This window comes from Chaetomium fimeti (assembly GCF_033439085.1).
Source record: "Chaetomium fimeti strain CBS 168.71 chromosome Unknown B0H64scaffold_12, whole genome shotgun sequence".
In the NCBI taxonomy this organism is placed as follows: Eukaryota; Fungi; Ascomycota; class Sordariomycetes; order Sordariales; family Chaetomiaceae; genus Chaetomium; species Chaetomium fimeti.
Window position 1 is genome coordinate 489983 of NW_026944340.1, and position 24503 is coordinate 514485.

A 24503-nucleotide genomic window follows, 5' to 3' on the forward strand; every position below is an offset into this window, starting at 1 on the left:
CGCCCCGTTGCCGGATAAGCAAGGGCCATGGCGGCGAAAGCAAGAACGGTGGCAATGGTGAACTTCATGTTGACTGATTAAGATGCGGAAGGGCTTGCTTCAGTGTGATGAATATGTACGAAGGAAGAAACGAATGTGTCGGCCGGCGACGAGCAAGAACTGCGGTCTGGATGTGGAAGAGAAGAGTTGGAAAGAAGGGCGTTGGAGTATGAAAAAAGTAGAAGACAGGATGGGCCAAGTTCGGCGGCATTAAGTACTTGAATGCTCAGGCGGCAGCTCGACGATCAGGATCCGCAATGCCTGATAGACAAAAGACGTTTCAGGAACGCATACCAAGAGAGATGATCACTTCCCAGCTTCGACAGCCCGGTCAGAGTTCCCAGGAAGGTCTTCCAAGGCCCTGGGGTTTCAATCGACCCTGGTGTTTCGATGACGCGAGAAAAGCAGGAAGTGAGCCTTCGCTCAAACCGATGTCCATCTGAGACACCGAGGCGCGGTAACAATCTGGACTTCCAGTGCACGCAGCCTAGGCCGCTAACCCACGATGTGCTGTGTAGTCGCGCTGGATGCTACGCGGCCACCGTTAAGCTTGAATGCCCCTGGCAGGCAAAACGAGCTTAAATTTTTGGGACGAAAGGTCTGGAGAGGTCTACGGGCGGGGGCCAGGCCCGCGAAGCTTTTGGGGCAGGGGGGTGAAACCGGCAGAGTGGCTTGGTCGGGGTGTTGCATTGGAAAGAGCCGCGCTTCGGTGAGAAGGTGCAGTCGGAAGGCGCAAAACCCGTCCCCAGGTGTTTGAGAAGTCCGGGACGGATCCCTGCTTCCGTGTCGCAGGATCCCAGAGTCCAGAACGGCCTGTCTCCTGCCCGCGAAACATGACGCGCCGGTGGCAACCAGGAGTGTTTGTTGTTGGCGGGGGACATGAGGGGAGAAGAGGGTGAAACAAGTGGCTGTGATGTTGTTTGAAGAGACTCGGCTGGCAGCAGCTGTTGACAGCTGGATCTACAGCGGACCGCGCTCCGCCGCGCAAAGGGTCTGGAACTTTGGAAGGGCTGAATGTGCCATTCATGATGCGCCTAGTATTCCTCCAAAATCGATGAGCTCGCTCTACTTTTAAACAAGTCGCATATGGTTTGGTATTCGGGAGCATCGTAGAAAACGTTATCTCATTGACTTTCTCTCCTACAGAAAAGAAAGGATAAGAAATGCGGGATGCAAGGATAATCCACCAGCCTGTACAGAATATTGGTTACATAGTGCCTCGTTTCCTATGCGCCCACCGAGGGATGATTTTAGGTATGAGCAAATACTTCTAGCTGCAATCGCAAGAACTTCGGTTTGACATTTCTGGAGAAATCTTCTTTCTTTTTGTGACGACACTGGCAAGTCGACCAACTCACAAAAGTGTTGTCTTATCGGCAAGGCTGGTGGGGCGATAGCTCCAAGACAAGCGTGGTCTTGGCATCGCCTTGCCCGCAATGGAAGCCCAGCCCTGCCCCGCACCACCTTGACGGCCGACCAGCTCCGCCCACCCCACACCTCGACGCTTCTTCCTCCGGTTGCCCCTCCTACCCCTCCTGCCCCTCCTTCACCTCCAACATATCTCGACTTCAATCCGTGCGTTTCCCGGCATATCCGGGGTTGGCTTGTGTCGTCGTCGCTTCAAACCACCATCTTGGTCTTTTTAGACCTGGTAAAGTCACTTCACTCCCTCCGCCGCGATAAGCGACACGACCAAGCCCACCCACGTCATCATGGCCTCCACCGTGCACTGTTTGTTCTGCTTTGAGGCTCTAGCCGCCCACCTTGAGAAACGCAAATCCATGACCCTTGCCGAGGTGCACAAGTCGTGGGCCGAGTACTCCCGCTCCGTCGAAGATGACAGCACCGGAGACGTTCCCGCCGACAGCAGCAAGCTATCCAAGCGCCTACCCGCGCTCCGCCGCGTGACCGAAGACTCCTCTTCCTCAGGCACCTCCTCCGCCTCCAACAGCACGCTCTCCCTCGGCGCCGACACCCCGGCAACCTCCACCTCATCCATCCCCGCCACAGGCGAGGAGGAAGAAGAAGAAGAAAACGACGGCCCCACACCGCCCACGGAATCCCCGCTCTTCGTGACGTGGAACACGGTATCGGAGCGGGGCGGCGAGCACGCGCTGCGGGGTTGCATCGGGACGTTCGAGGCGCAGGAGCTGGACTCCGGCCTGTCGTCGTACGCGGTGATCTCGGCGACGCAGGACACGCGGTTCCACGCGGTGCGCGCGGCCGAGCTGCCGTCGCTGGCCGTCGCCGTCACCCTGCTGACCGACTTCGAGCCCGCCGCCGACCCCGCCGACTGGGAGCTCGGCACCCACGGCCTGCGCATCTCGTTCCACCACCACGGCCGCCGCTACGGCGCCACCTACCTGCCTGATGTTGCTGTGGAGCAGGGCTGGACCAAGGAGGAGACGCTGGTGAGCTTGATGCGCAAGGCTGGCTGGGTTGGAAGGAAGGATAGGTGGGCCGAGATTAAGCTCGATGTTGTGCGCTACCAGGGGAAGAAGGTGAGCTTGGAGTATGCCGAGTTTAAGAGGTGGCGGGATTGGGTGGACGGGGTTGAGGAGTGATGGCGGGGCGGTGTTCTCAACGGGGTTGGAGGGGATGGAGTTGTCGGCTTAGAGGGTTTAGAGGAGGCATCCGGGGAGTAGGGGTGGGGTGGCGGTTCATGGTAATACACGGTTCTGGTTTGAGGAGTACGGTTTGGGTAAAGGGTTAAATGGTAAGTTTGGGTTGGGCTTGAGGTAAACGGCTGCTCGAGTCCGGAATGGTTGGGACCAGGGGAATTGGGCTTGTGAGCGCATACCTCGTTTTCAGAGGCCCATGCCCATCGCCCGCGGCTAACAAGTTCCCACAGGAAGGATCTCATCTCATGTTTTTTTACCTCCCGTGCTTTAGAATTCCATAATACAGGGCGATAGAGCCAGAAGTTTCAAGATTGCAGTTGTCCCTCACGCAGAATACCACAGGCGAGAATCTCACAATCAATACAAGGTAACAAAACATGCCACCGCTGAACCTCGCCCACCCAAATGAAGGCCGCTCCTCTTTGTCATTAAGTCCAACAACGCCATGAGATATCGTTACAATGACGGACCCGACAACTCCAGCCAAGGGAAAAATAGATCATGGTGCCCCCCTCCCCCCCCCAACCAGAACACAGCCAACCGTGGTATATCGCGCGCTTCCCAGCTCCGACCCAAAAGCATGTTCCCAACTCCCTACAAACCATCAAAGATCCTTCCCACCCCGGAATACCGAAACCCTCTTCACGAGCCTGATATCGGATTTCACTATCTTGACACGCTTCACACCACCCCCGCGACCCCCAGCCCCGCGGCACAGCCGGCCCTACCAGCAGCGCAACTTCTTCCAGAACCGGCCCTCGCCCTTCCCCACGCGATCATCCCCCTCAATATTCGGCCCCCTCACCCCAGGCCCCCTCTCCCCACCACCTCCACCACCACAACCGCGACCAGCCTTCTCATCAGAATCATCCCCCGGCGGCAGCGGCGTCAGCGGCTTGGTCATGCCGCGGCTATTCGCGGCCAGCTCGGCGTCGGCGGCGCCCGTCTCGGCGCGGCGGCGGGCCTCCTCGACGCGGCGCACGATGAGCGCGAAGGTCTCCTCGACGTTGACCTCGAGGCGCGCGCTCGTCTCCATGAAGCCGCAGCCGCGCTTGCGCGCCCACTCCAGCCCCGCGGCCGCGCCCACCCGCCGGCTCTCCGCCAGGTCGCACTTGTTGCCCGCCACCATCTTGACCGGCGCCACCGTCTTGCCGCCGGAGCCGGCCCCGCCGGAGCCGCGGTGGTGGTGGTGACTGGGTCGGCTGGCGTCGGGCAGGCTGGGGGAGATGTGCGCGAGCCCCGCGCGCCGCGCGCGCTCGGCGTTGTCCAGCCGCGTCTCGGCCTCCATGTCGATCAGCTCGTTGAAGTAGTCGAGGGCGTCGAGGGAGTCGGGGGCGGTGATGTCGTAGACGAGCAGGAAGGCGTCGGCGCCGAGGTTGGACGACGCCCACATGCCGCGGTACTCCTCCTGGCCGGCGGTGTCGGTCAGCGCCAGGTGGTACACGGCGCCGTCCAGCCGCCGCGTCACGCTGTAGCTGTCCTCGATCGTCGGGTCGTAGTCGCTCGTCCACTGGCTCCTGACCAGCCGCAGCGTGATGGACGACTTGCCGCACCCGCCGTCGCCGCAGATGGTGATGGAGATGGGCACCGGCGGTTGGGAGGCGTCCGACGCCGAGGGGGTGTGCGAAGATTTCATTCTTTTTTTGTTTTATCTTTTTTGGTTCCTTTTACTTCTTTTGCCGCGAACGGGGGGGTCGGCCTGGTGACGATCGATTGTGGCGCGCGCGCCGGACCGCAAGGGGCGGTTGCCGCGGGTGGATGCGTGTAGATCCTTTCGACGGGAGGTTGCGCCGGGGGCTGTGCGACGCGTTGGTTGGAGTTTCTGCGCAATGGATAAGAGAGGGAATGTCTGATCGCGGGCGCGAGACAGCGACGGAGAGCCAGAGGGTTGGGACAGGGGTTGGTTGATTGGTGTTTGTCGTCAATGGCATTCCGCACGCGCCCCGAGGTCGTGTTCGGCCAAGTACCACGCCGCGGGCAAACATTTAAAAAGTCGGTGGGGCACCCAAGAATCGAGAACGCGACGTCACCCGGGAAACAATCCGAGGCAGGGACAGGGCGAGGTTAAGTTGCGCAACGACACAATACAACTTAATTCTGGGAATGAAATGTTGAAATCAAAGGAGGTAGGTGAGCGCGTCCAGTTTCTCGATTACCGAGTCACAAGTTAACTGATGGTAGTAAGCTGCTTGAGGCATTCTCGATCTATCAATAATAAATCAAATAACTAAGGTACCTGAGTAGGTAACTACGTAGGTAGGTACGTAGGCAGTTATCGCCATCGCAACGTAAGTACATACATACATTGCCGCTCGTTGGGTTCGCGAGGGCAGTGTTCGTTCCAACAACCCAAGACAAGAACAGAACAGAAAACAAACTAAAAAGAAAAAGCAACCCCAATAATAATAATAATAATAAAGGAAAGAGAAGAGATGAAAGGAGAAGAGGGAAAAGGCACAGAATAATCATTTTCTCCGTGTGTCCTCTGCCGTAACAATCCTTACCGTCTTAGGGGGTTTCGGTTCCGCTGGTTGAACAAAAGGCAACGAACGGGCAACTTAACCTAAACCAAGTCAACCAACAAGCTACAAACCGGCGCGACTTGGCCGGCGTAAGCCTGACGGGACACCCAAGTTGAGGGTGATCACTTTCTCTCCCTCCCTCTCTCGCTTTCCCTCGCTCTCTCTGTACCTCTCTCTCTTTCCCTCTCCTTTTATCACTCCATTTTGCCGCCAAGTTCAACCATCGTCTCTCCTCTCTACGAACGCCCAGGTCAACTACAACTGCCTTTCATTCATATCCCTCCCGCCATGGCCTCAGGTACAACAACTCACTCCTCCTCCATACCATACCAGGCGGGTGCCCAGTTTCGCATTCGGGCCCATGTCCCACCAGAACCCTTTGGCGGTGCCTATGGACCAAACCCGCGACCCCAAGTGTCGGTTTGGCCAGATAATGTGCCCGCCCAACGTCTTCCATTCGCTCTTCAGTACCCGCCTTTGGAAACGCCCCCGCCGCCATCCGTGACTGAGCACACTTTTACCATCACCGGCACGAAAACCTTGCGGCGTGTCGGGATTGATGACGGCGGCGCCCATGTGGTTACCGGCCATCTCGGTCAAAACAAAGCCGTGTCATATGTGGCCAAAATCTACGACGGCCTTTCTTACCCGTTCGAGGATCCGGATATGGGCTGGGACTTCATGACGCTCGCTGATGCCGACTACGCCGTCGAGGCCTGGGCTTACAAGACCATACAGCCCGTTCCCACTGTCGGTGCCAAGGTTGTCCCCGATTACCACGGTGCTTGGACATTCTCGGTCGCCACCGATGAGCCCGGCCGCCGGCGATGGGTGCGCATGCTCCTCCTTCAGCTCGTGCCTGGTGAAACCGTGTTCGACAAGATTCTTAGGGCCACCAAAGACGGCGCAGTTCGGTACGACCTGTTACCTGACGAGAGCTTCCGTCTCCATGTCCTGAAGAGGACGTTTGAGGCCGAGATCTCGATTTGGTGGGACGCTGAAGTTACACACGGGGATCTGGAACCGCGGAACGTCATGGTCCAGGGTGACGGTAGCGTGGTACTCATTGATTTCAACCAAGCCGTTGTCCACCGCTTTCAGAAGCATTGGCCCCATGCAAAATACTCCAAGAAAGCACATCACCTCCCCCCTTCACCCATCAAGCGTCGCTGGCCCTTCGCACCTGGCGGGGCCAACTTCGCCAACAACGAGGAGCGCGACGGCCCATGGGCAAGGTGGATTCCCCAGAGCTGGCTCGGCAACAAAGAGCTGGCAGCCGAATGGTTGCTGAAAACGTGGGGGAATCCTCCTCCAAACAAGTATGCGCCGCTGCCCAAGTATTTCCTCGACCATCCAGCCCACAAGGAGAGAGGGCCGGAGCTGATTGCACTGTTGGAGAAGCTGGGACGCAAACCAGCCGAGAAGAAGTGAGGGCTTTCTATGATCGGGCACTGGGGCGCAGCCGCGCAGGGAAACGAGCACGCCTTGGGGGAAACATGATTTCGCTGCAATAACGATATGTAGGAAGTATGTCAATTCGTGGCAGGGCACCGGATCGCAGAGTGTGAAATTGAATAATGTCTTTGAATTTGAAGAGATGCTATCCCAAAAGAAAGGAGTTCAATCCAAAAGAGTCGTCCTCATGTCTAGTGTCTATTAATTTGAGCGGGTCTGGATTCGAGGCTTTAACGAACTTGCTTCGTTTTATCTAAAAGACCACACGTTGAAGTGTTTGTGTCTATTCATCATGCTAATTCGAACCCGTTCTCTAGCAAGCAAGCACCATGGGACCGGCTTCTATTTGAGCTTGATGGATTTATCCAATCCAAACTTAGATGTTTGGGTCAGTAACTGGGTACCTACGTTCCTTTTCCTCCACAACGGCCGGTCTTCTTCCAACTGTGACGTCGTTTTCCTCTTGTGATAGAGGTGGTTTAGTATCATTTTAATTACAAGCCTTCTTGACCTTATATACATCCCATCTATACAAAGATCTTGTTGACGGGTGACCATGTTGCTTGCTTGGCTGACGACGGAAGTCCATGAGTTATTAAACGCCCCCTACCCTGACTCACGCGTGGGGAGTGGACCAGACCGATGATATCCTCGGTTGCCAAGAGCTCCGGTTTGCGGCTCTCCTCCCTTTTCGGCTTTCCATGACTGTGGAGTCCCCCGGACGGCCGAGGCGACACGTGGGGGCGTGGGGAGTCAGATCCCGACCATCCGGGCCCTAGGCCGGACTAGTAAGCAAAAATTGAGATGTTATGACTCCGTGCCATTGACCTCGTTTTCTCCCTCCACTACGAACCCTGCTGTTGATCCCATCCCCAGACTCGTGTTAGGAACTCGAAAATGAATGGAACACATGGGGATAAGCCCCTGAATAGGGCCGATGAGGTCGAGCATGTAAGTGGTGGGCCCCAGTCCCCCACGTGAGGATAGCACTGACATGTTGGTAGCTCATTGATGCCGTAAAAGCCTTAATTATTCCGTTCGTCCGAGAGGCGGATGAAGCAATCCCGTCCAGGGCCGCCGGGGAGCTGCTCCCGAACGCCCAGGGAGTTGTTAAAAATACCCTCGTCAACGCCCAGAAACCCGAGGACTTGGTCCAGAAACTGGCCCTCAGTCTGCCCGAAGGGAAAGGCCGGGGTGAAGAGGGTCTGCTTGAGACTATCAAGGATGTCCTCAAGCACAGCGTCAACACGTGGGACCAGGGGTTCATGGACAAGCTGTATGCCAGCACCAACCCGGTGTGGTCGTCCAGCCCCTGATTACCATCGTGTTCCTATTCTGACTCTGGCGTATTAGGTTGGCGTAGCTTCCGAGCTCCTTTTGGGCGCCCTAAACACAAATGTAAGTGGTCTGCCGCGGGTGTTACCCCTGAGCCCCTGAGCTCGAGAAGGGACCCATGACTAATAGAATCAAGGTGCACGTTTACCAAGTCTCGCCGGCCCTGACGGTCATAGAAAAGCACACAGCCAAGTCTCTCGCAAACCTCTTTGGCTTCACCGGCCCCCGTGCCGGAGGTGTAACCTGCCAAGGCGGAAGCTCCTCCAACCTGACTTCCATCGTCGTCGCCCGCAACACCCTCTACCCGGAATGCAAAACCCAAGGCAACAGCGGCGCCCCCGGCCCTCTCATCCTCTTCACCAGCGTCCACGGCCACTACTCTGTCGAAAAGGCCGCCGTGACCTGCGGTCTGGGCTCCGCCTCCGTCTGGACCGTCCCCGTCGACGGGGCAGGCCGAATGGACCCCTCCGCGCTGCGCGCCCTCATCCAACGCGCCAAAGCCGAGGGCAAGACCCCCCTCTACGTCAACGCCACCGCCGGCACGACCGTCCTAGGCTCTTACGACCCCTTCGAAGAAATCGCCGCCATCTGCGCCGAGTTCCACCTCTGGCTGCACATCGACGCGAGCTGGGGCGGCCCGGCCATCTTCTCCCCGACCCACCGGCACAAGCTCGCCGGCTCCCACCTCGCCCACTCCCTCACCATCAACCCGCACAAGATGCTCAACGTGCCCGTGACCTGCTCCTTCCTCCTCGGCCCGGACACGGCCGTCTTCCACCGCGCCAACACCCTGCCCGCCGGCTACCTCTTCCACACCACCACCACCACCACCACCACCACCACCACCACCACCACAAACAAACCCCCCACCCCGCCACCCACCAACGGCACCACCACCCCCATCCCCTACCCCTCCCCCTCAGCATCCAACAATTACAACGACCCCTGGGACATGGCCGACCTCACGCTACAATGCGGCCGCCGCGCCGACAGCCTCAAGCTCGCGCTCAGCTGGATCTACCACGGCACCTCCGGCTTCAGCGCCCTCATCGACAGCGCCTTCGCCACGGCGGCCTACCTCGCCTCGCTCGTCGCCGCACACCCCGACCTGGTGCTCGTGTCGACCGACCCGCCGCCGTGTCTGCAGGTGTGTTTTTATTATGCCCCTGGAGGGGTTGTGGCGGCGGAGGAGGGGGTGAATACGGCGCGGACGAGGGCGGTGGTGCAGGGGTTGGTGGGGAGGGGGTTTATGGTGGATTATGCGCCGGGGGAGAGGGGGGCGTTTCTGAGGGTGGTGGTTAGTGGGGGGACGGAGCGCGGGACGGTGGAGGGGTTGGTGAGGGCGGTGGGGGTTGTGGGGAGGGAGGTTGTTGGGGAGGTTTAGGGGGGGGGTTGAAGGGGAAGGGGAAGGGGAAGGGGAAGGGGAAGGGGAAGGGGAAGGGGAAGGGGAAGGGGAAGGGGAAGGGGAAGGGGAAGGGGAAGGGGAAGGGGAAAGGGGGAGGAAGGGGTTTGAGGGTGTGAAGAGTGAAAGGGGGGTGTATCATAAAGGGGGATGAGATACAAGGTAGGGTTGTGGTTTGGTGGGGCTTTTGGTTTAGTGCGATAGAACTGTAGTCACATCACTGTCTAGTCTCATTTAGTTCGAAAGCAGATTTCATTGTCGATATAGGGAGCGTCCTGAAGTATCCCCCTTGACTATCTCGTAGTGACCGACTAAGATAGAACCTAGCGACTTGGTGTGCAACTGATGCCCTCCGCACTGCCACACTCCTGACCCCGCTCACAGATCGTTCTGCTTCTTGCGCAGGTCAAACACGCGGATGGCCTCCTCGGCCGCCTTGACACCACTGAGGGCCATGGCGCCAAAAGTAGGACCCATGCGGTTGGCGCCGTCGATCTCGGACAGCTCCATGCCGCCGACGATCAGGCCCGGCACGATCTCGCGCGTGTTCTTGACGATGGCGTCCTCGGCCCGCTGCATGTCCAGACCGCGCATACCCTCCAGCTGCTCCAGCTGCTTCATGCTGACGAGGCGCTTGACGGAGAAGGCGCCGAAGGGGCCTGTGACATCCCTAGCGTTAGCACTCTTGTTTTGTTATGGCGTTGTAGAAGACCAGAAAGACTCACCATCGTGTCCGGTGGTGGAGATGATGACGGGGGCGTTGATGGTGTTGGGGTCCATGCAGCTCTGGTCGTCGTGGTGCATGGAGACCAGGGTCCAGTTGGTGACAACACCAGCGATGCGGACACCAGCACCGCCCTCATCAGGGCGGGTAATCAGGTCCTCGACGGTAGTGGCGTTGAACATCTTGACGTTGTCCATGGCCAGCACCTTGGACATGACGGTGCTGGTGAACAGCGCCGCGTGCTTGACCACCACGTAGTCGCCCTCGTCGTCGAAGGGCACCCCGATCTCCCGCAGGAACACGTCCGCCGGCTTGCGCATCACCATGGCGCTAAACAGCTGTCCGCCGAGCCAGGCACCACCGCCAGGCGCCACACCCGCCTCGATGAGGGTGATGCGCAGGTCGGGTCGGAGCGTGCCGAGCGTGTAGGCCGCTGACAGACCGCAGGAGCCGGCACCGACGATGACGATGTCGGACTCGGCATGGGTGTCGAGGTCGGCAAAGTCTTGGTTTTCTCGTTAGTCAAGGATCGAGGACTGGCTATGTGGTTTGGTTTAAGTGGTATGGCTTACAGCGACGGGTCATGGCGCGCGAGACGGTGCTCTCACGGATGGGGGCAAAGGTGAAGTTGTCCCAGCTGCCCATCATCTCGTTAAGGGACTTGGTCAAGCCATCTTCCGTACGGTCTTCGACAGCCGCAGCATCCTTGACCTTCTTGGAGGCAAATGCGAGCTGGGCGTGCTGCTGGGCGGGAGAGATTGCCGACGGAGCCATTGTTGTTGGTGGTGTTGGGTGTTATCTGGGAGAGTTAGGGTTCTGCCACTGCAGAGGAAAGAGGACAAGAAGCATGATCCTTTCGCTGGTATTATCCAGATCAAGTTACTGCCGTATAATCTCAGCCGCTCCGGCGCTGTCGAGACATCCAGGTCCTAAGACTGGTGGATGCTCGACAGCAACCAGATTGGCACCGGCTCATGCATTCAGATAGTTACCTGAAGATGATACAATTGATCATTGTGGGATAGGACACCATCGAAAGGCCATCATGGCTTCTTCTCTCGAGAGTGGGACGGCATCATGTACCGGACGGATATGTCAGTCTGAGCTGTGGTTAGAAGAGTTCATGATGAGCGGAGAGAGTCCGATGCGCACGACACTTATGAGGCTGTTTGAGTGGAGTTGCTGAGAGGACTAGTTGTCGAGACAGTGGTCGCTTTAGCAGAAGAAAAGAAGAGGAAGGGAGAACAGCGGGAAACAGCAGGACGACTCCTTTATCATGCCCTCCACGACGGCTCTTGACGGCTCAAAGCAATATGGAGACCCCCACGGGCCCCCTCTCTTGCGCATACATGGTACTACTTTCTCCGGAAGCGAACCCCTCACGGAGCCAGCGATCGGGGTCCGCACTCAGTCGAATGGGCGAGCGAGCTATCTCGATGACAATCCAATGACGATATTGATCAACTCGGGCCTCCTCCTCGTGGTACCCCAACGTTCGCCTCCCCATGGCGGCAGGGAATGAGCTTGCACCCTCACACACCAATGTGCACCCCATATGTCGCGGCTAATTACGGGTCTGTTCAAAATCTAGAATTGGCCAATGCAAGACCGGCGTTGGGTGAAGAGAAACCGCTCAGTCCACTCCGGCATCCATAGCCCGCATCCGGGATCCGACCTCACCCGCGCGGCCCCGAAATCGGAGCGTGATATTAGGTAAAGTGAACTTGGCGCATTGTCGCTTACACAGAGACGTTTCTGTTTGATATGACATTAAGAATGGAGATAGGAATAAACGGGCAGTCTCGATAAGAGACTCTCGAAACTCGGGAATAAGAAGGAAGGAAAGGGGCTCCTTATAAGCAAGAAATAAACGAGAAACCCAAATCCACGGCTACATCCCCAAGAAAGCACACATCATCACCCAGCTCACTATCAGAGCTTCAAAGCCAACAACCCCATTCCGAACACCGCCCGCCGTAACAGCCGGAGGCGCCGTAGTAGGCCGGTAAGGGGTGTTCGTCGGGGACGTCGTCAACGAGACAGACGGGTTTCCAGGCGGCGTACTGCGAGTAGAGCTCACGTCAGACTCGACACAGCCCGATACGCTTACGGTAATGGTAGAGGTTGACGTTGTCGTTGTCGTAATGGCCGGCGTGGCCGAGCCGCCCTCTTCTGAGCATGACGACGACAAGCCGCTGTCGCTGCCGCTGCCGTATGGGGTGCACCCGTGGCAGGGCCCGCCGGGGGTGTAGCCCGGGATGGGGCCGACGTAGGTTGCGGTCGTGCATGTGCTGCAGAGTTGGACCGTTACGGTCAGTGTTTGCTCGGTTGCGGTTGCGCAGGAGGTCTGCGAGGAGTTAGTTTGTGGCGTGTTGCCGATGGAGACTTTGGAAGCGCTCACCATTGTGACTGTCGCCGTGTCGGATGGCGGTGGCGTGCCCATGATGCAGGGATAGCAGGGACGGTTTGTCATCGCCGTTGCGCAAATGGAACGAGTGAGTGTCTCCACGCATTGGGTGTAAGTCTCGGTCACTGCGAATGGCTTCAGTTAGACCGCTTGGTACAGAGCTTCCGGCTCAAGAGCTTCTACCTGTTGACCCCTCCGGGCAGACCTCAGTGACTTCAACCATAAAGATCACCTCGACACCCACCCAGCTGCCGCATTGCGGCTCGGGAAGGGGGTATCGTTCTGAAGCTGTATTAGCAGTGTTTTTCGTTTTCTTGGGACCGCGTCTTCACATACCAACCAAGTTTAAGTCTCCCGAGTGTTCATTTTCTACAGGTCCTGAAAGATGACCGTCGATGAGCGTCGTATCCTCGGCCAAAACGGCGGCCGGGAAGCCGGCTAGAGCCAGAAGCAGAGGCAGAGGGGTGCGCATTGGAGTCCGAGGAGCTAGTTATTAGCAAACGGTACAGTGAAAACGACAACCCCCAAGTCAGTTAGAGGAGTAGGGCGAGACTAGCTGCAAAAGAGGAGATGCTTCCATCGATAGACAACAATCTATTTGTTATTTCACCGAGGTCATCGTCCGCACCGCGGAGATTAAGGGTACTTGGGGTAACAGCCATAAAATTTTGGCGCAACTCTGTGCTCGCAATTGGGGGTTCGTGTTTTCCCGATAGGTCTTGCCACCAAGAGCATCGCTTCGATCCATAACCCAGAGGCCATCGTGGGGTACAATGTACGTCACTTGTACAGTGTAGTACGGGCGGTGGGTGAAACGTGGGTTGAGTGAGGCGCAAACAATCGGCCGTCCCTGCACCTCCCAGCCGCCTCGCTTTCTCCTTTCCTCATGCCCCGACTAAATTCCCCGGATCTTCACCGGAGCTGAATCTGATACGTGAAGTAAAGCTGAGCGCGGACGGGAAATCTGGATTGGGGCTTGGGTGGTGGTGAGTTGGTGAGGGTTGGAGTCCGGGTCAGTGACCCGGGAAGCAACGTTAAGTCTGCAACAACAAGTCAATCGTGTCTCATTGGGGTGTCCTACAAGCCACAAATGTTGGGCAAGCAGCCACCGGACCACAAAAGAAACTGACAAGCTGCGCTGGATCCCCGGACGGTACTGGGGGCCCTCAGATATATGACTGCCACAGCTGAAACCGGAGACACTCAGAGACATTCCGACTGGGGCTGTGAGCACGCCCGGTTTCCTCTGCGAAGCCTCAGGGGTCGACGCTGTTAGGAGCCAACATTCCCAGGCTACTGTTGTTACCCGTGGTGGCGCCGGTCGTGTCACCCGAGGAAGAAAGAGCTGCCGCGTCGGATAGGTGCTTGGGCACCGCACAGATGTTGGAACTGTGCGATCTCAAGCAAGTGTCCGGCTGAAATACCCAGTGGCAAAATATTTAGGGTCCTTTGAGACGAGACATCGCGGCTCTGCCGGATGGCATCTAGTGTACATCTGTAGGGATGGCAGTTTCTAGATTCCAAATACCTATTAATAGTTTAGTCGTGCTTTCGGTCTCCGAATAAGGGGAACGTCCATACCTTGAGAGACAGGCAAGGTACATGCAACAATGGTAAGAGTTTACCTTCATACCTTGAGGACATACGCTTTGGAGTTGCTTAGAAATCATCGTCACAAAACACCAACTAAAAGATCGCTATTGGGATCGCGGTGTACCAATATCACGGCGTGCGCGAGATAATGGTGCACATTCTCGACTTGTTCGATGCTTCGTGATTCCTAAGCGATGACTGCAGATGACCGAGCGGTGGGGGTTTCTTAGCGGAAACTCGGGTTTCTTTGGGGCAGGTTTTAGGGGTCGTCGGTGTGGGTCCGCGCCTTCCATCCACTGACATGATGCTCGCAAGCTGCATGCGGCTAGGCAAGCAGGCAGGCACGCAGGGTACCTACCTAGGTATGCAACGCTGACTACACCCTTTCAATTTCTGGCAGGATGAATTGGATGGCTCTTTCTCGAATGGAGATTTCGACGTGCTCCCTGAAAAAAAGCAAAACTGAACTTTTGAAACTAAACATCTCTGGCAGGTCTTGCGAATTTCGCTGCTTGGCCGAATCGGGGCACACTATCGCCGGCCATCGACCAAAATGTCATAATGTACGCTTTCCTCCCAGCCATGGCGTTCCCAAAACACCAATCCGGGTCCCCAGCTTCTCTCGTGGCTTCCGGGAAAACCGGATGCACCGTACAAGTGGCTGTCCGGTCTCTATCCAGCCACGGCGTGTGATGGAGGCACCCGCTGCTCGGAGGTGGCGATGGTAAACCCCTTGCAGATGTCACCGGCCCTGCCATGGAGTTGGGACTCCCGGCCCGTCCTCTTCCCGCCCGCGTGGCCAGTCAGCTTTCCCGGTTGTGTGGTTACCATCTCTCTTTTGGTCTCGCCTTACCGGCATACGCCATCCCTCAGCTGCCGACTTGAGTCACAGATCTTACCTCTTCAACCGGTCAAACGATGGCTGCCCAATGGCAATATTTGTACCGACCCCAACACCATGGCTATCTCTCTATGGATGCCGAGAACTCCACAAGCTCCCCGGATCGCCACCAGATCGAATCCTCTGGTCTTGACTGGGTATGTCCATCCCTCTTTCAGCCCTCCAAACGCAAGATCCAGAAAGCGATGGATGCCAAGGGGAGACACGGAGAGGCTTGGCTCGACGTCAGGCACCTAGGCCGGGAGAGAGCTGGACCGTTTGGCGTGATATAAAGTTGGTCAAAGGGACGGGATCCAGGGCAGCACTCTTTCCCACCTTGGATATGTCAGCCCGATATGAGCCAAGGAGAGAAAGATCTATCATGATGACCAACCCGGGGTCGAGAACCGTGTTGGATAGTCTCCTGGCCAAGACACATGTTCAGCATGCCTTGGTTCAGTTGGACGGCCGGCACAACGAACTCCCTTCTGTAAGTTTACAACACCGCCGCATTATCCGACCCAGCGCTAACACGCCCAGGCCCTAACTACTTTGTTTCTACTCGATGGGACACCAGATGGCCTCCGGGAAACCTATGACTTATTGAAAGGTGACCTCTTATCCTGGGAGCCGTCACCTAGGGGAATTTCTGACGAGGAGGCCAAGTCAAGGTTTTTAAGTGATTCTAGGTATGTGAACCATCTAGAATCGGGTAGGCAGGTGCACCTAGCTCACAGTTTTCAGGTTTCAACGGGCGTTTATGACGTACTTCAGCATGGAAAACGGCAGGTTCTCAGGCAACACCAGGTCACTCGCCATTTGCCATCTCTTCACGGGCGATAGCCCCTTGGTCTACGGCCTGTTCTCGGGAATTGGACGGCCGCTGACTTTGTTGGCTGACGGTATCGAGCTGCGGGCAGCAATACTCGTCATGGAGTCCTTAACCCTTTCCGCCGTCGACTGGATGGGGCCCATGGGCGAGTTGCTGACACACCCGCAGCTGGCTGCGCCATCCGGGGAGTACTTGTCACCAGAGGATATTATTGGCCGAGTCGCGTATGACGGACGCTTCAGCGGAGTTATGAAGGCCGGCTCCGGTTTCCACGGGGTTTCGCACGTCTTCTCGAACCCGACCGCCAGAACGGCTATTGTCGAGTACGTGCGCTGTCTCGATACCCGCGACCTGGCCTTGTTGTTACAACAAATTTCTGCCCTGTCAGTGCTGCTCCTCACGGCAACACACAAGCCCAACCAGCCAGCTTTCGACCTTTATCTCGCCCGCTTGCCGACCTGCGTCAACAGCACCCGGGTGATCCTCGAGAACTGGGTCGAAGATGAGAACCACAAGCTTCTTCTCGTCAGAGGTTTGTGGCTTCTCGTGATTCTCACGTACATCACCCAGCTGAGGCCAGTCATTGACGGGAAGCTCCTGGTCTCGAGGGAACTGGCGGAGGAAACGAGGGGCTGGGGGGCAATTATTGACCGAATCCACGGTCAGTGCATTTTGGAGGACAGAGAAGGTGGTCACGACCTCTTGAGAGCGGTGAGGAGCTTACGAGAGCTGTCGGCCAAATATGGCGCGGCGCATGGGAGGCTCTACATACATGCCGCGTGGAAGTTGGTGAGAAACTGGCAGGGGTGGACTGGCCTGGGCGTTGATCGCGAGGCCACGCTAAATATCAGATTGTGATGTAACTGTGACTGTATTATGGCCTGTGCCAAAAGCGAGAGAATAATAGATTGACACATTGTACTTTTAAAACAACAACTCGGGACAGCAATTGGAACCAAACACAAATAGCTCACCGCCAAGCCCCATTTGCGGTCAAATGAAGGTTGACGGTTACGAAAACCGGGTGGTTTTGCGTCGCGAGGTGGAATCGAACCGGCCCTCTTTCGATTGGTATCCAACCGGTCCTCCTCCCAATGCCGTTGAACCAAACCGGTGCTTGACAATTGGGAGAGGAGGCGGTGACATTATGACTGCGGAACCTGTATATATAGCGCTAGCGGGTGGGGTGGCGGGAAGGCGGTGGGCAAGGGGTTCGGATGGAAAAGGGGGGACAGGAAGGCACGCGGTCCAAGCCCCGTGAATGCTGTATGTACATACATACAAAACGCCTATTCAAAACCCGAGAAGAAACGGCATCACCAGTACCCAGCCCCCTGACTCCAACTCCCATTCGCAAACCACGTCCCAGCCTCGGTGTAGTCCAACGCCCTCCCACCCTGAGTGACAAACCCAAACCGGAAATACTCATCCACCACCCGCCCCGCCTCCCTCGCCCACCTAAACACCTGCTCCTCCAACGGCCGCTCCGCAAACCACCCCCTATACCTCTCCACATCATTCACCAGCACACTAATCCCCTCCACCCCCATCCCCTCCGGACCACCACCACCACCACCACCACCAGCACTCACCACCCCCTCCGCCAACCCCCGCCACTTAAACCAAATCCGCATCCCCCCACCACCACCACCACCACCACCCTCAACCGCCAACCGTTCCACCAGCGCAGGCAACACCTCCGGCAGCACCCCCCCTCCAAACCCCCCATCCCCCCTCAGCATCCCATCCGTCTGCAGCACCGCATCAAACCCCCACCGCGCGACGCCATTCACAAACAGCCCCACCAACAACCCCTGACAGACCATCGACACCCGCGTCCGCGCCGCCGTGCCGGGGAGCAGCAGCAGCGCGAGCACGTAGTGGTGCAGTCTTAATCTCAACCTCGGCAGCGCGGCGAGGAGGCCTAGCGCCAAAGCGATGGTGGCGTAGAAGGCGAGGTACTGGGGTAGGCGGCCGGCGCGGTGGAGGGTGTGGGCTTGGAGGAGGGTGAGGGTGGTGAGCAGGAGGAGGATGAGGGTGAGGGCGAGGAGGGCGCCGGGTTGGGTGGTCAGGTCGGACGGGGTCAGGCGGGTGATGGGGATGAGGGGTTCGAGGGTGCGGTTGGTGAGGGCGGTTAGCCAGAGGGGGAGGAGGTAGAGGAGGGTTGTTTCGAGGGGGTGGGGTTGGGGTTGGTGGTGGTGGTGGTTTTGGGGGGGTGGTGGGGAGAGGGTGTGGCGCACGCTGGTGAGGTAGATGATTGTCGCGGTGAAGAGGGCGGGGAGGAGGCGGCCGGCGTAGTGGGAGATTAGGGATGGGAGGAGGTAGGTTGTGGAGGCGGTTGAGAGGTTGGGCGGGTCCGAGACGAGCGCGACGTGCGTGAATATGCCGAGGAAGGTCGTGAAGAAGAGGAGTGGGACCGAGGTGGTGAAGAGGGCGAGGAGGACGGTGAAGAGGATGGAGAGCGGGAGTGAGACTGTCCAGCGCGGGTCGGGGCTAGTGCATTTGAGGGTGGGGTCGGTGGTGATGGTGAAGGAGAGCGGGAAGTAGGAGTCGAAAGGGATCGACTCGATGTTGTGTTGGGAAGAAGAGAAGTACTGGTAGTACTCTCCGACCAGAGTCGCGACGCCGCACCCACCTGTGGAGTCGCCAATGACACCCGCGTGGATGGCGGCGCCGCAGATAAAGGAGTCACCGCGGTAGGGTCCGTCACCACCACCACCAATGACCAGAGGTCGAAAGTTGACGTCCTGGCTCCCGACATGATGCGGGTTCAACACGCGAACGCTGGCGCAGTCGGCCGGGCAGCGGAAGGCAAAAGAGGTGTTGGAAAAGGGACGGCAGTTGTCGCCGTCAAGGCCGCACTCGTTGTTGCGTTTCCAGAGGGTATCGACGCAGTCAACATGGCGGATTGCGGCACCAGATGCGTCGGTGGCTGTCCCTTTGCTCAGAATCAGGGGGACGGCGAGTGAGGTGGCCCAGGCGAGGAGGAACAAAACCAGTAGGGTTACTCGTTGCCATCGCCGCGGTAGCGTCTTCTTAAGCCATCTGATAGGAATCTCCTGCACCGAAGGGAATATGGGGTTGATGGTATGGATCTTGGGCGGGTCAGGGCCGTAGAGGAAGGCAAGCCATCTGGGGGCCCGGTCCCTTGCCCAAAATCCTCTTGAACTTGGCCGGCCTTGTGGTGGCAGTTGTTGTCCCTGGCCTGGTTGAGACGTATCATCTAGTTCGAACTGCTCATAGGCGCCGTTCTCGTCGTCGTGTAAGAGTTGAGCTTCTTCATCAGCTACCTCGGAGAGGTGTATCTCAATGTCGTCCCCTCGGTCCCCATACTCCGTCGTCTTATCTCGGCTCATGTTCCAACACCTTGCTTAGGGTTTGTCGTTACTGTGCAAGAACCCCATTAAAAAGTTGATAATGCAACATCTCCAGTCCTGTCTTGAGGCTGGGTTGGTCAATTGCCAATACGAGGACCTCGGATCCCGAAAAGGTAGGGTTCAAGGACAGAAGTTCTCAATATGAAACTCAATGACATGAGGAAAATAAATCCAAAACCATGTCGCCATAAAAATTATATTACAAGAGAGGCGGGCTAATAAAAGAGAGAAAGAAACATTTGCTCGCAAGATAGTCACATAATATGCCGGTGGTCAAGTCTGGAAAAGGCCGCTTGGATCCGAACGAACTTCAGCTGCAGGGGGGGTAAGGCCATCGGGGTCTGGCCAGCCAATGACTAAGCGAATGGCGTGAAAAAGTGCCTTGGCTCTCCTGTGCAGCTCAATGATACATCGACAAACCTAAGCGGACAGGTATTGCGGAAGTTTCGTTCATTATTTGTCATATTCTCATTTTCGACAGTTTTATGTGTAGAGGAAGACGTCCTCATGTCTGTCGTACCTATCGTACATCCAGACTTTCCGTAGAGTGGCAAGTAATACAATCATATCGCACAGCGTTTATCCCCGTCCCCTCGTATCCCAGTCCTTCGCTTAAGCATCGATGAAGGCCTTGACGTTCTTAAGCCACGCCATGTACTCCTTCTGCTCCTTGAAGTCCATGTAGTCTGGCGCAAACAGAGCCAGCGCCTGCGTGATGCCGCGCTCCTCGAGGTACCGCTCCATCAGGATCTGCAGGTCCTCATCGAGGCTACCGAACGGCGGGCCGGGGTAGGCGTCCTGAGCGGCGTGCACGGCATTGGCGTCGGTGCTGTGGGCCAGCTTGGGGTCGGCATAGTAGTAGAGGTTCTCAACGACGACGGCGCCGTCCTGGGCGAGCGCCTCGATGTTGAGAGCGCCCTTGTTAGGCTTCTCGATGACAATGTTGAGACGGCAGGGGACGGCGGCCTCGTCGGAACCGGCCTCCAGGTCCTCGTTCGCCTCCTCGGCAAGGTCGGCGGCGCCAGTCCGCTGTTCCTGCTGATTCTGGCCGGACTCGATATCCTCTAGATCGTCCTCCATGGCCTGGTCCTCCATCATGTCTGGCTCGTAGCTGTGCAGATCGGAAATAGAGAAAGTGACAGTGATCCTAAATGGAGGGTCAGCGGGGAAACACAAAAAAAAAGCTATTCGTGGAAAACCTACTTCTCGTCACCGAACGTCCGCGTCAGAACAACATCCTCCCGGCCGGGGACGTCCTCGACCTTGAACGCGCTGTTGTCCAGAAAGTCCTTAATGCTGGCGGGCAAGGGCTCGTTCTGCTTGACATCCTTCTCGAAATCGATCTCGCTGGCCAGCTTGGCCGACACCTCCTCATCCACCTCGCCGGCCATGGCCTTGCGGAGTAGTGACGTGGAGAAGGCAGAGACTTGTTGTGTGCGGAGGAACGAGGTCGGGCGGGCGCTGAGGATGTTGCTTGTCCTCTGGCAGCGGGAGATGGTGGATGTGGTGGAGGCGCGGGCCAGAGCCCTGGGCGCAGAGCGCGCAATAGAGCGAAGGGACATCATTTTGGCTGTATTTGTTTTGTGAGTCTGCGGTGGGGATGCAGCACAAAAAGAAGGGGAAAGTGCTTCAATTGATGGGGGTTGAAGAGGCTGAGGGGAGTAGAAGAATGAGTTCTGCACCTCGAACAAGACGATGCCTCTGGGCAAGCTCAAAGCTGCAAAAAAAATCGCGTGCACGGGCCACGGCTGGGGTCCAATCATGAAGCCGCGATATTGAACGGAGGGGGGTTGCAAAAGACGCCAAGACCAGGACTCTTCCAGATCCACAATCGACTAACACGCTGGAACAACATGAGAACAACAAGAAACCAAGGGTAGGTACTTTGCGGTTTAAGACACGGAGAGGGGCAAGGGGGCTTAAGTCATTAATTCACTAGGGGTATTGGTTCATCGCTTCATCACTTCATAACAACCGCAGCAGTATCCCACCCAAACGCCACCCAAACACCATGAAATCCACCAAGTTAGGTATTTTCCCCTTCCCTCGCACGGAAAGAACTCACAACCCCCATACCCTTCACCTCCACCTCCCACCCCCTCCAACCGCCACCCCCCCAACCACCGCCGCCGTCGTCACCCTCCCACCCCCAACCCTCCTCCCCCCAGCAGCAGCAGCAGCAGCAGCAGTAGCAGCAGCACCACTCCTCCCCCCCCACCCCCCTCCCCCTCCCGCAGCAGCGGCCCTCCCAACCGCCCCCGCCGCCCTCCCCCCAACCCCAGCAGCCACCCAAGCAGCGCGGACCCTCACACCACCACCACCACCACCACCACCACCACCACCACTACCCTCGCGGTCCTCCTCGCGGCACTGCCAGCAGCGGCAGGCGGTGGCGTCGCGCTGGCCGCAGACCCCTTCGAGGCAGCTGCCGAAGATGCCCGAGGCGCGGGCGGCCAGGCACAGCTGCTCCGAGATGAGCACCGTGTCCTCGCGGGCGCAGCGGGCGCAGATGCGGATGTGCGTCGTGTAGGTGCACATTGTGTTTTTTATTTTCTTTTTTTTTTCTTTTCTTTTCTGGCTTTTCTTTTTTGTGGAGGGGGGTTTGTTTGGTGTGTGGTGTTTGCTGGTGGGTTGGAGGTGTGAGTTTGTTTGTTTTCTTGGGGATTGTTGGTGCGTGGTTTTGGGATGAGGATAAAAGAAGGTTGGATATGGGGTTGTTTGGCAGTAGTATTGTCAGTCTATGATATAATCGAGATGGCGCAGTATTTAAAACTCCGAAAGTGAATAAATATGAACGAAAATGTAGGCGGGAGACGGAAAGATAGTCCCCGTCGACACCGATCGTAGATTCGTGACCCTAAGCACAACCGCGGACTCGAGGCTCGATCCGACCCGCTACTACATCACAGCCCATCCGCTCAACCAGATCGGCTCCTCCCGCGGAACGTGGCCCATCGTCCCGGCCATACGGATAGGCCCCCTTGTGCGCCAGATACGTGACGGGTGGCACTGCGGCGCCCGAGTCTTCAAGTGTCTGAAGCCTTGGAACGGGTCTTGTAGTCAAACATGGCGACAACGTGCGGAGCACAGGGTATCTCGGTGCACGTATCCGTGGCCGAGGTCGATGAGGGAACAGCGGGAGACCGAAGGGGGCACAGGTGCGTGTGTGGCATGTCATACACGCCCGGAAAGACGTGACAGAGGGAAGGTTGACAGATTCATTGTTCTCCTATGACATGACGCCGCCGGGCTCCGCTGGGCGGACTCGGAGGACTCGAGCGCAAAGCTGTGCCAAGTTTTACCACAACGTTCCCAGGGCTCCGGTCTCAGAGAGATGAGACGGGTCCGGGCCGTCGCTGGCATTCGGATACCTGCCGCTAGCCCGTGTGTGCAACCATCCACCCCCGCCAATTGCGGCGCCCGAGGGCTCCCATTCTGCCCCGTCTGTCAGGCTGCCGGGGGCCTGGGGCCGTGGAGGCCGCATCATACAACAGCCCCTTGACAGGCATTGCCGGCACCCTCGGCAAACACAAGCGCGGATACCATCCGTGACCTGCGCATGTCACCCGGGATCCCGCGCGCCGGGGGGCTGCATGTATGCTCTGCGCTTGTGTTTCGGGTGTGCACCGTGCGGAGGACGGGAGCATGGGCCTTTCCAGGTACGCTTCGATGCCCGGAGATGCAAGCTGACACGGCCACCCGCAGACAGCCGGGCATCTTGGCCAAGGAGACGCTGCCAGGGGGCCCGGATGAGCGCAAGACACCGGGAAGTACAACATGTAGGTGCGAATATCCGCCGCCGTGGTGACTGACGCCCGACTGTGCCTCAGAATGTCTCAGAGCGTTTGCTCGTAGCCACATCCGACGTGCGAGACGCAAGCCCGGCTGGCATCGAAAGTACCCCTGCGTCGTTCGCGTGGCGAGCACATGGCCCCGCATGGCTCCCTCCGGGTTGACGGTTTGGTCATCTTAGAGACCCTGGGGAGGGAAGCTGGAGGGCTTGACGTTTCCTGCGGCTGACAGCTTGACCCAGGCAACACTGGTGAGGTACGACCAGGATCCTTCGAATCTGCTGAGCAGCTGAACATTTGCTTCCACAGTAAGGTCAGGCAGATCTAGACGACGGTTAGCTCATTAATTGTGGAATTGGACGGAAACAGCCGTACAGAACCCGTCGCGGTGCTCTCTCTCGAGGGCCGAGATCTTCATTTTCAGCAGATCTTCTCTCGCGCTTGCTGGCCGTCCTGCGCGCCGGGTCTTCTTGACCTCTTCGTACTCCTCATCATATTGGTGCACAAATCTGAGCTATAATTAGCATGTGTTCCTGTTGTAAACAGACTGTTTGTGTTCGTCGACAACACACAGCACTCACTCGTTAATTTTCGCCTGAACGGCCTCGAGCTCGAGAGCTTTGTTTCCATTTTCCTGGACAGCTTCTTGGAAAAAAGCGGCACGGGCAACTTTTTACAGTTAGTAGATAGATTCACGGTATCAACATGTTGATTGATGGATGGAAAGGATCACGAACGGAGCGGCTTGTCTCTTTTACGTCGTGTCTCGGCGATTTTCTCGAGTCGGTCATCGCGCACTTGGGCGCGGTGAAGCCGTTTTGAATCTCGGCTCTTCCCGTGAAGCGCATCGATATTCCCGTTCCTCTTCTTCGCAATCTGCTTGCGGGTCTTCTCTAGTGTTTTCGCCATGATGAAGGTAATCGTTTCAGGCCGGTCGTTGTCACCTCGGGTGCCTCTGGGTTGAGCACTGTTGTCTGTCGGATGATCTGAGTTCCCCTGTCGGGAAGTTTTTTGATGGAGCAGGCTGATAACGGCGGGGCATTGCGCTGATAAGCTTAAGTGCCTGCAGGGGTTGAGGTACCGACTTGCACATACAAACTTACCGTGCCTCGAAGCTTCCTGATGATATCGCAGGTGAGCTCTTGGTGCATCGTAGGACCTTCTCCTTAGTAAATGACTTGCTATTGGGCGCGCCTTCTGTATTTACCGTTAGTATTTGATCTCATGTCTTTTTTCTCTTTCATGGATCCTCAAGTATCGAACCCTGACCACCCCGCACTAACCCTCGCGGTACCTGGCAGCCATCGGGTGGGGCCGTCGCGGGGGTAACGGAGCTCAGGACCGACGCGGTCGCGCTTCCATGGCCCCGTGAATAATTTAGCGACTGCCCATCATCCCATCCCATCCACGGCTGAAATTGGCAACTGGCAACCCCCACACCCAACCGACTCCCCTCCATTGCGTTCGTTCTAGACTCGATTTTCTTGTTCTTGACCAGTTCGGGCCGTTCTTTACTTGTTCTACT

The 24503-nt window shown here is 57.4% G+C and overlaps 11 protein-coding genes across 11 annotated transcripts; 4 read left to right on the top strand and 7 right to left on the bottom strand.

The window, feature by feature from the left end:
• Positions 1-1529: 1529 nt before the first annotated feature.
• Positions 1530-2974, top strand: B0H64DRAFT_411975 (AMMECR1 domain-containing protein). The gene has a single exon (XM_062804890.1). The coding sequence runs from the start codon at positions 1752-1754 to the stop codon at positions 2601-2603; it is 852 nt and encodes a 283-aa protein (XP_062654244.1). The 5' UTR covers positions 1530-1751; the 3' UTR covers positions 2604-2974.
• On the bottom strand, positions 2975-4296 carry B0H64DRAFT_479024 (P-loop containing nucleoside triphosphate hydrolase protein; the record flags this gene model as incomplete). Its single annotated transcript, XM_062808281.1, has 1 exon — positions 2975-4296. One exon carries the CDS (start codon positions 4294-4296, stop codon positions 3385-3387), a length of 912 nt encoding a protein of 303 aa, XP_062654245.1. The 3' UTR covers positions 2975-3384.
• A 1174-nt stretch (positions 4297-5470) lies between these two features.
• Positions 5471-6613, top strand: B0H64DRAFT_420885 (uncharacterized protein; the record flags this gene model as incomplete). Its single annotated transcript, XM_062805495.1, has 1 exon — positions 5471-6613. One exon carries the CDS (start codon positions 5471-5473, stop codon positions 6611-6613), a length of 1143 nt encoding a protein of 380 aa, XP_062654246.1.
• Positions 6614-7534: 921 nt separating this feature from the next.
• On the top strand, positions 7535-9356 carry B0H64DRAFT_420886 (pyridoxal phosphate-dependent transferase; the record flags this gene model as incomplete). The annotated part of the gene is made up of 4 exons (XM_062805496.1): positions 7535-7588; positions 7642-7932; positions 7991-8035; positions 8109-9356. The coding sequence occupies 4 exons, from the start codon at positions 7535-7537 to the stop codon at positions 9354-9356; spliced, it is 1638 nt and encodes a 545-aa protein (XP_062654247.1).
• Positions 9357-9752: 396 nt separating this feature from the next.
• On the bottom strand, positions 9753-10872 carry B0H64DRAFT_331771 (thiazole biosynthetic enzyme, mitochondrial precursor; the record flags this gene model as incomplete). Its single annotated transcript, XM_062801022.1, has 3 exons — positions 9753-10033; positions 10100-10603; positions 10671-10872. The coding sequence occupies 3 exons, from the start codon at positions 10870-10872 to the stop codon at positions 9753-9755; spliced, it is 987 nt and encodes a 328-aa protein (XP_062654248.1).
• A 955-nt stretch (positions 10873-11827) lies between these two features.
• Positions 11828-13359, bottom strand: B0H64DRAFT_55238 (uncharacterized protein). The gene is made up of 4 exons (XM_062808422.1): positions 12842-13359; positions 12689-12787; positions 12500-12630; positions 11828-12445 (listed from the first exon to the last, which is right to left on the bottom strand). Exons 1-4 carry the CDS (start codon positions 12975-12977, stop codon positions 11990-11992), a joined length of 822 nt encoding a protein of 273 aa, XP_062654249.1. The 5' UTR covers positions 12978-13359; the 3' UTR covers positions 11828-11989.
• A 2004-nt stretch (positions 13360-15363) lies between these two features.
• B0H64DRAFT_447025 (uncharacterized protein) lies at positions 15364-16668 on the top strand (the record flags this gene model as incomplete). The annotated part of the gene is made up of 3 exons (XM_062806972.1): positions 15364-15468; positions 15519-15667; positions 15723-16668. The coding sequence occupies 3 exons, from the start codon at positions 15364-15366 to the stop codon at positions 16666-16668; spliced, it is 1200 nt and encodes a 399-aa protein (XP_062654250.1).
• A 158-nt stretch (positions 16669-16826) lies between these two features.
• B0H64DRAFT_427603 (LCCL domain-containing protein) lies at positions 16827-19522 on the bottom strand (the record flags this gene model as incomplete). The annotated part of the gene is made up of 3 exons (XM_062805795.1): positions 16827-17318; positions 18051-19100; positions 19493-19522. 3 exons carry the CDS (start codon positions 19520-19522, stop codon positions 17127-17129), a joined length of 1272 nt encoding a protein of 423 aa, XP_062654251.1. The 3' UTR covers positions 16827-17126.
• Positions 19523-19631: 109 nt separating this feature from the next.
• Positions 19632-20883, bottom strand: B0H64DRAFT_411999 (mitochondrial glycoprotein). Its single transcript, XM_062804891.1, has 2 exons — positions 20391-20883; positions 19632-20334 (listed from the first exon to the last, which is right to left on the bottom strand). Exons 1-2 carry the CDS (start codon positions 20750-20752, stop codon positions 19800-19802), a joined length of 897 nt encoding a protein of 298 aa, XP_062654252.1. The 5' UTR covers positions 20753-20883; the 3' UTR covers positions 19632-19799.
• Positions 20884-21040: 157 nt separating this feature from the next.
• On the bottom strand, positions 21041-21937 carry B0H64DRAFT_55289 (uncharacterized protein). Its single transcript, XM_062808425.1, has 2 exons — positions 21240-21937; positions 21041-21084 (listed from the first exon to the last, which is right to left on the bottom strand). The coding sequence occupies exon 1, from the start codon at positions 21723-21725 to the stop codon at positions 21267-21269; it is 459 nt and encodes a 152-aa protein (XP_062654253.1). The 5' UTR covers positions 21726-21937; the 3' UTR covers positions 21041-21084; positions 21240-21266.
• Positions 21938-23061: 1124 nt separating this feature from the next.
• B0H64DRAFT_55286 (translation machinery-associated protein 16) lies at positions 23062-24092 on the bottom strand. The gene is made up of 5 exons (XM_062808424.1): positions 24082-24092; positions 23716-24002; positions 23560-23647; positions 23354-23487; positions 23062-23302 (listed from the first exon to the last, which is right to left on the bottom strand). Exons 2-5 carry the CDS (start codon positions 23885-23887, stop codon positions 23157-23159), a joined length of 540 nt encoding a protein of 179 aa, XP_062654254.1. The 5' UTR covers positions 23888-24002; positions 24082-24092; the 3' UTR covers positions 23062-23156.
• Positions 24093-24503: the final 411 nt, after the last annotated feature.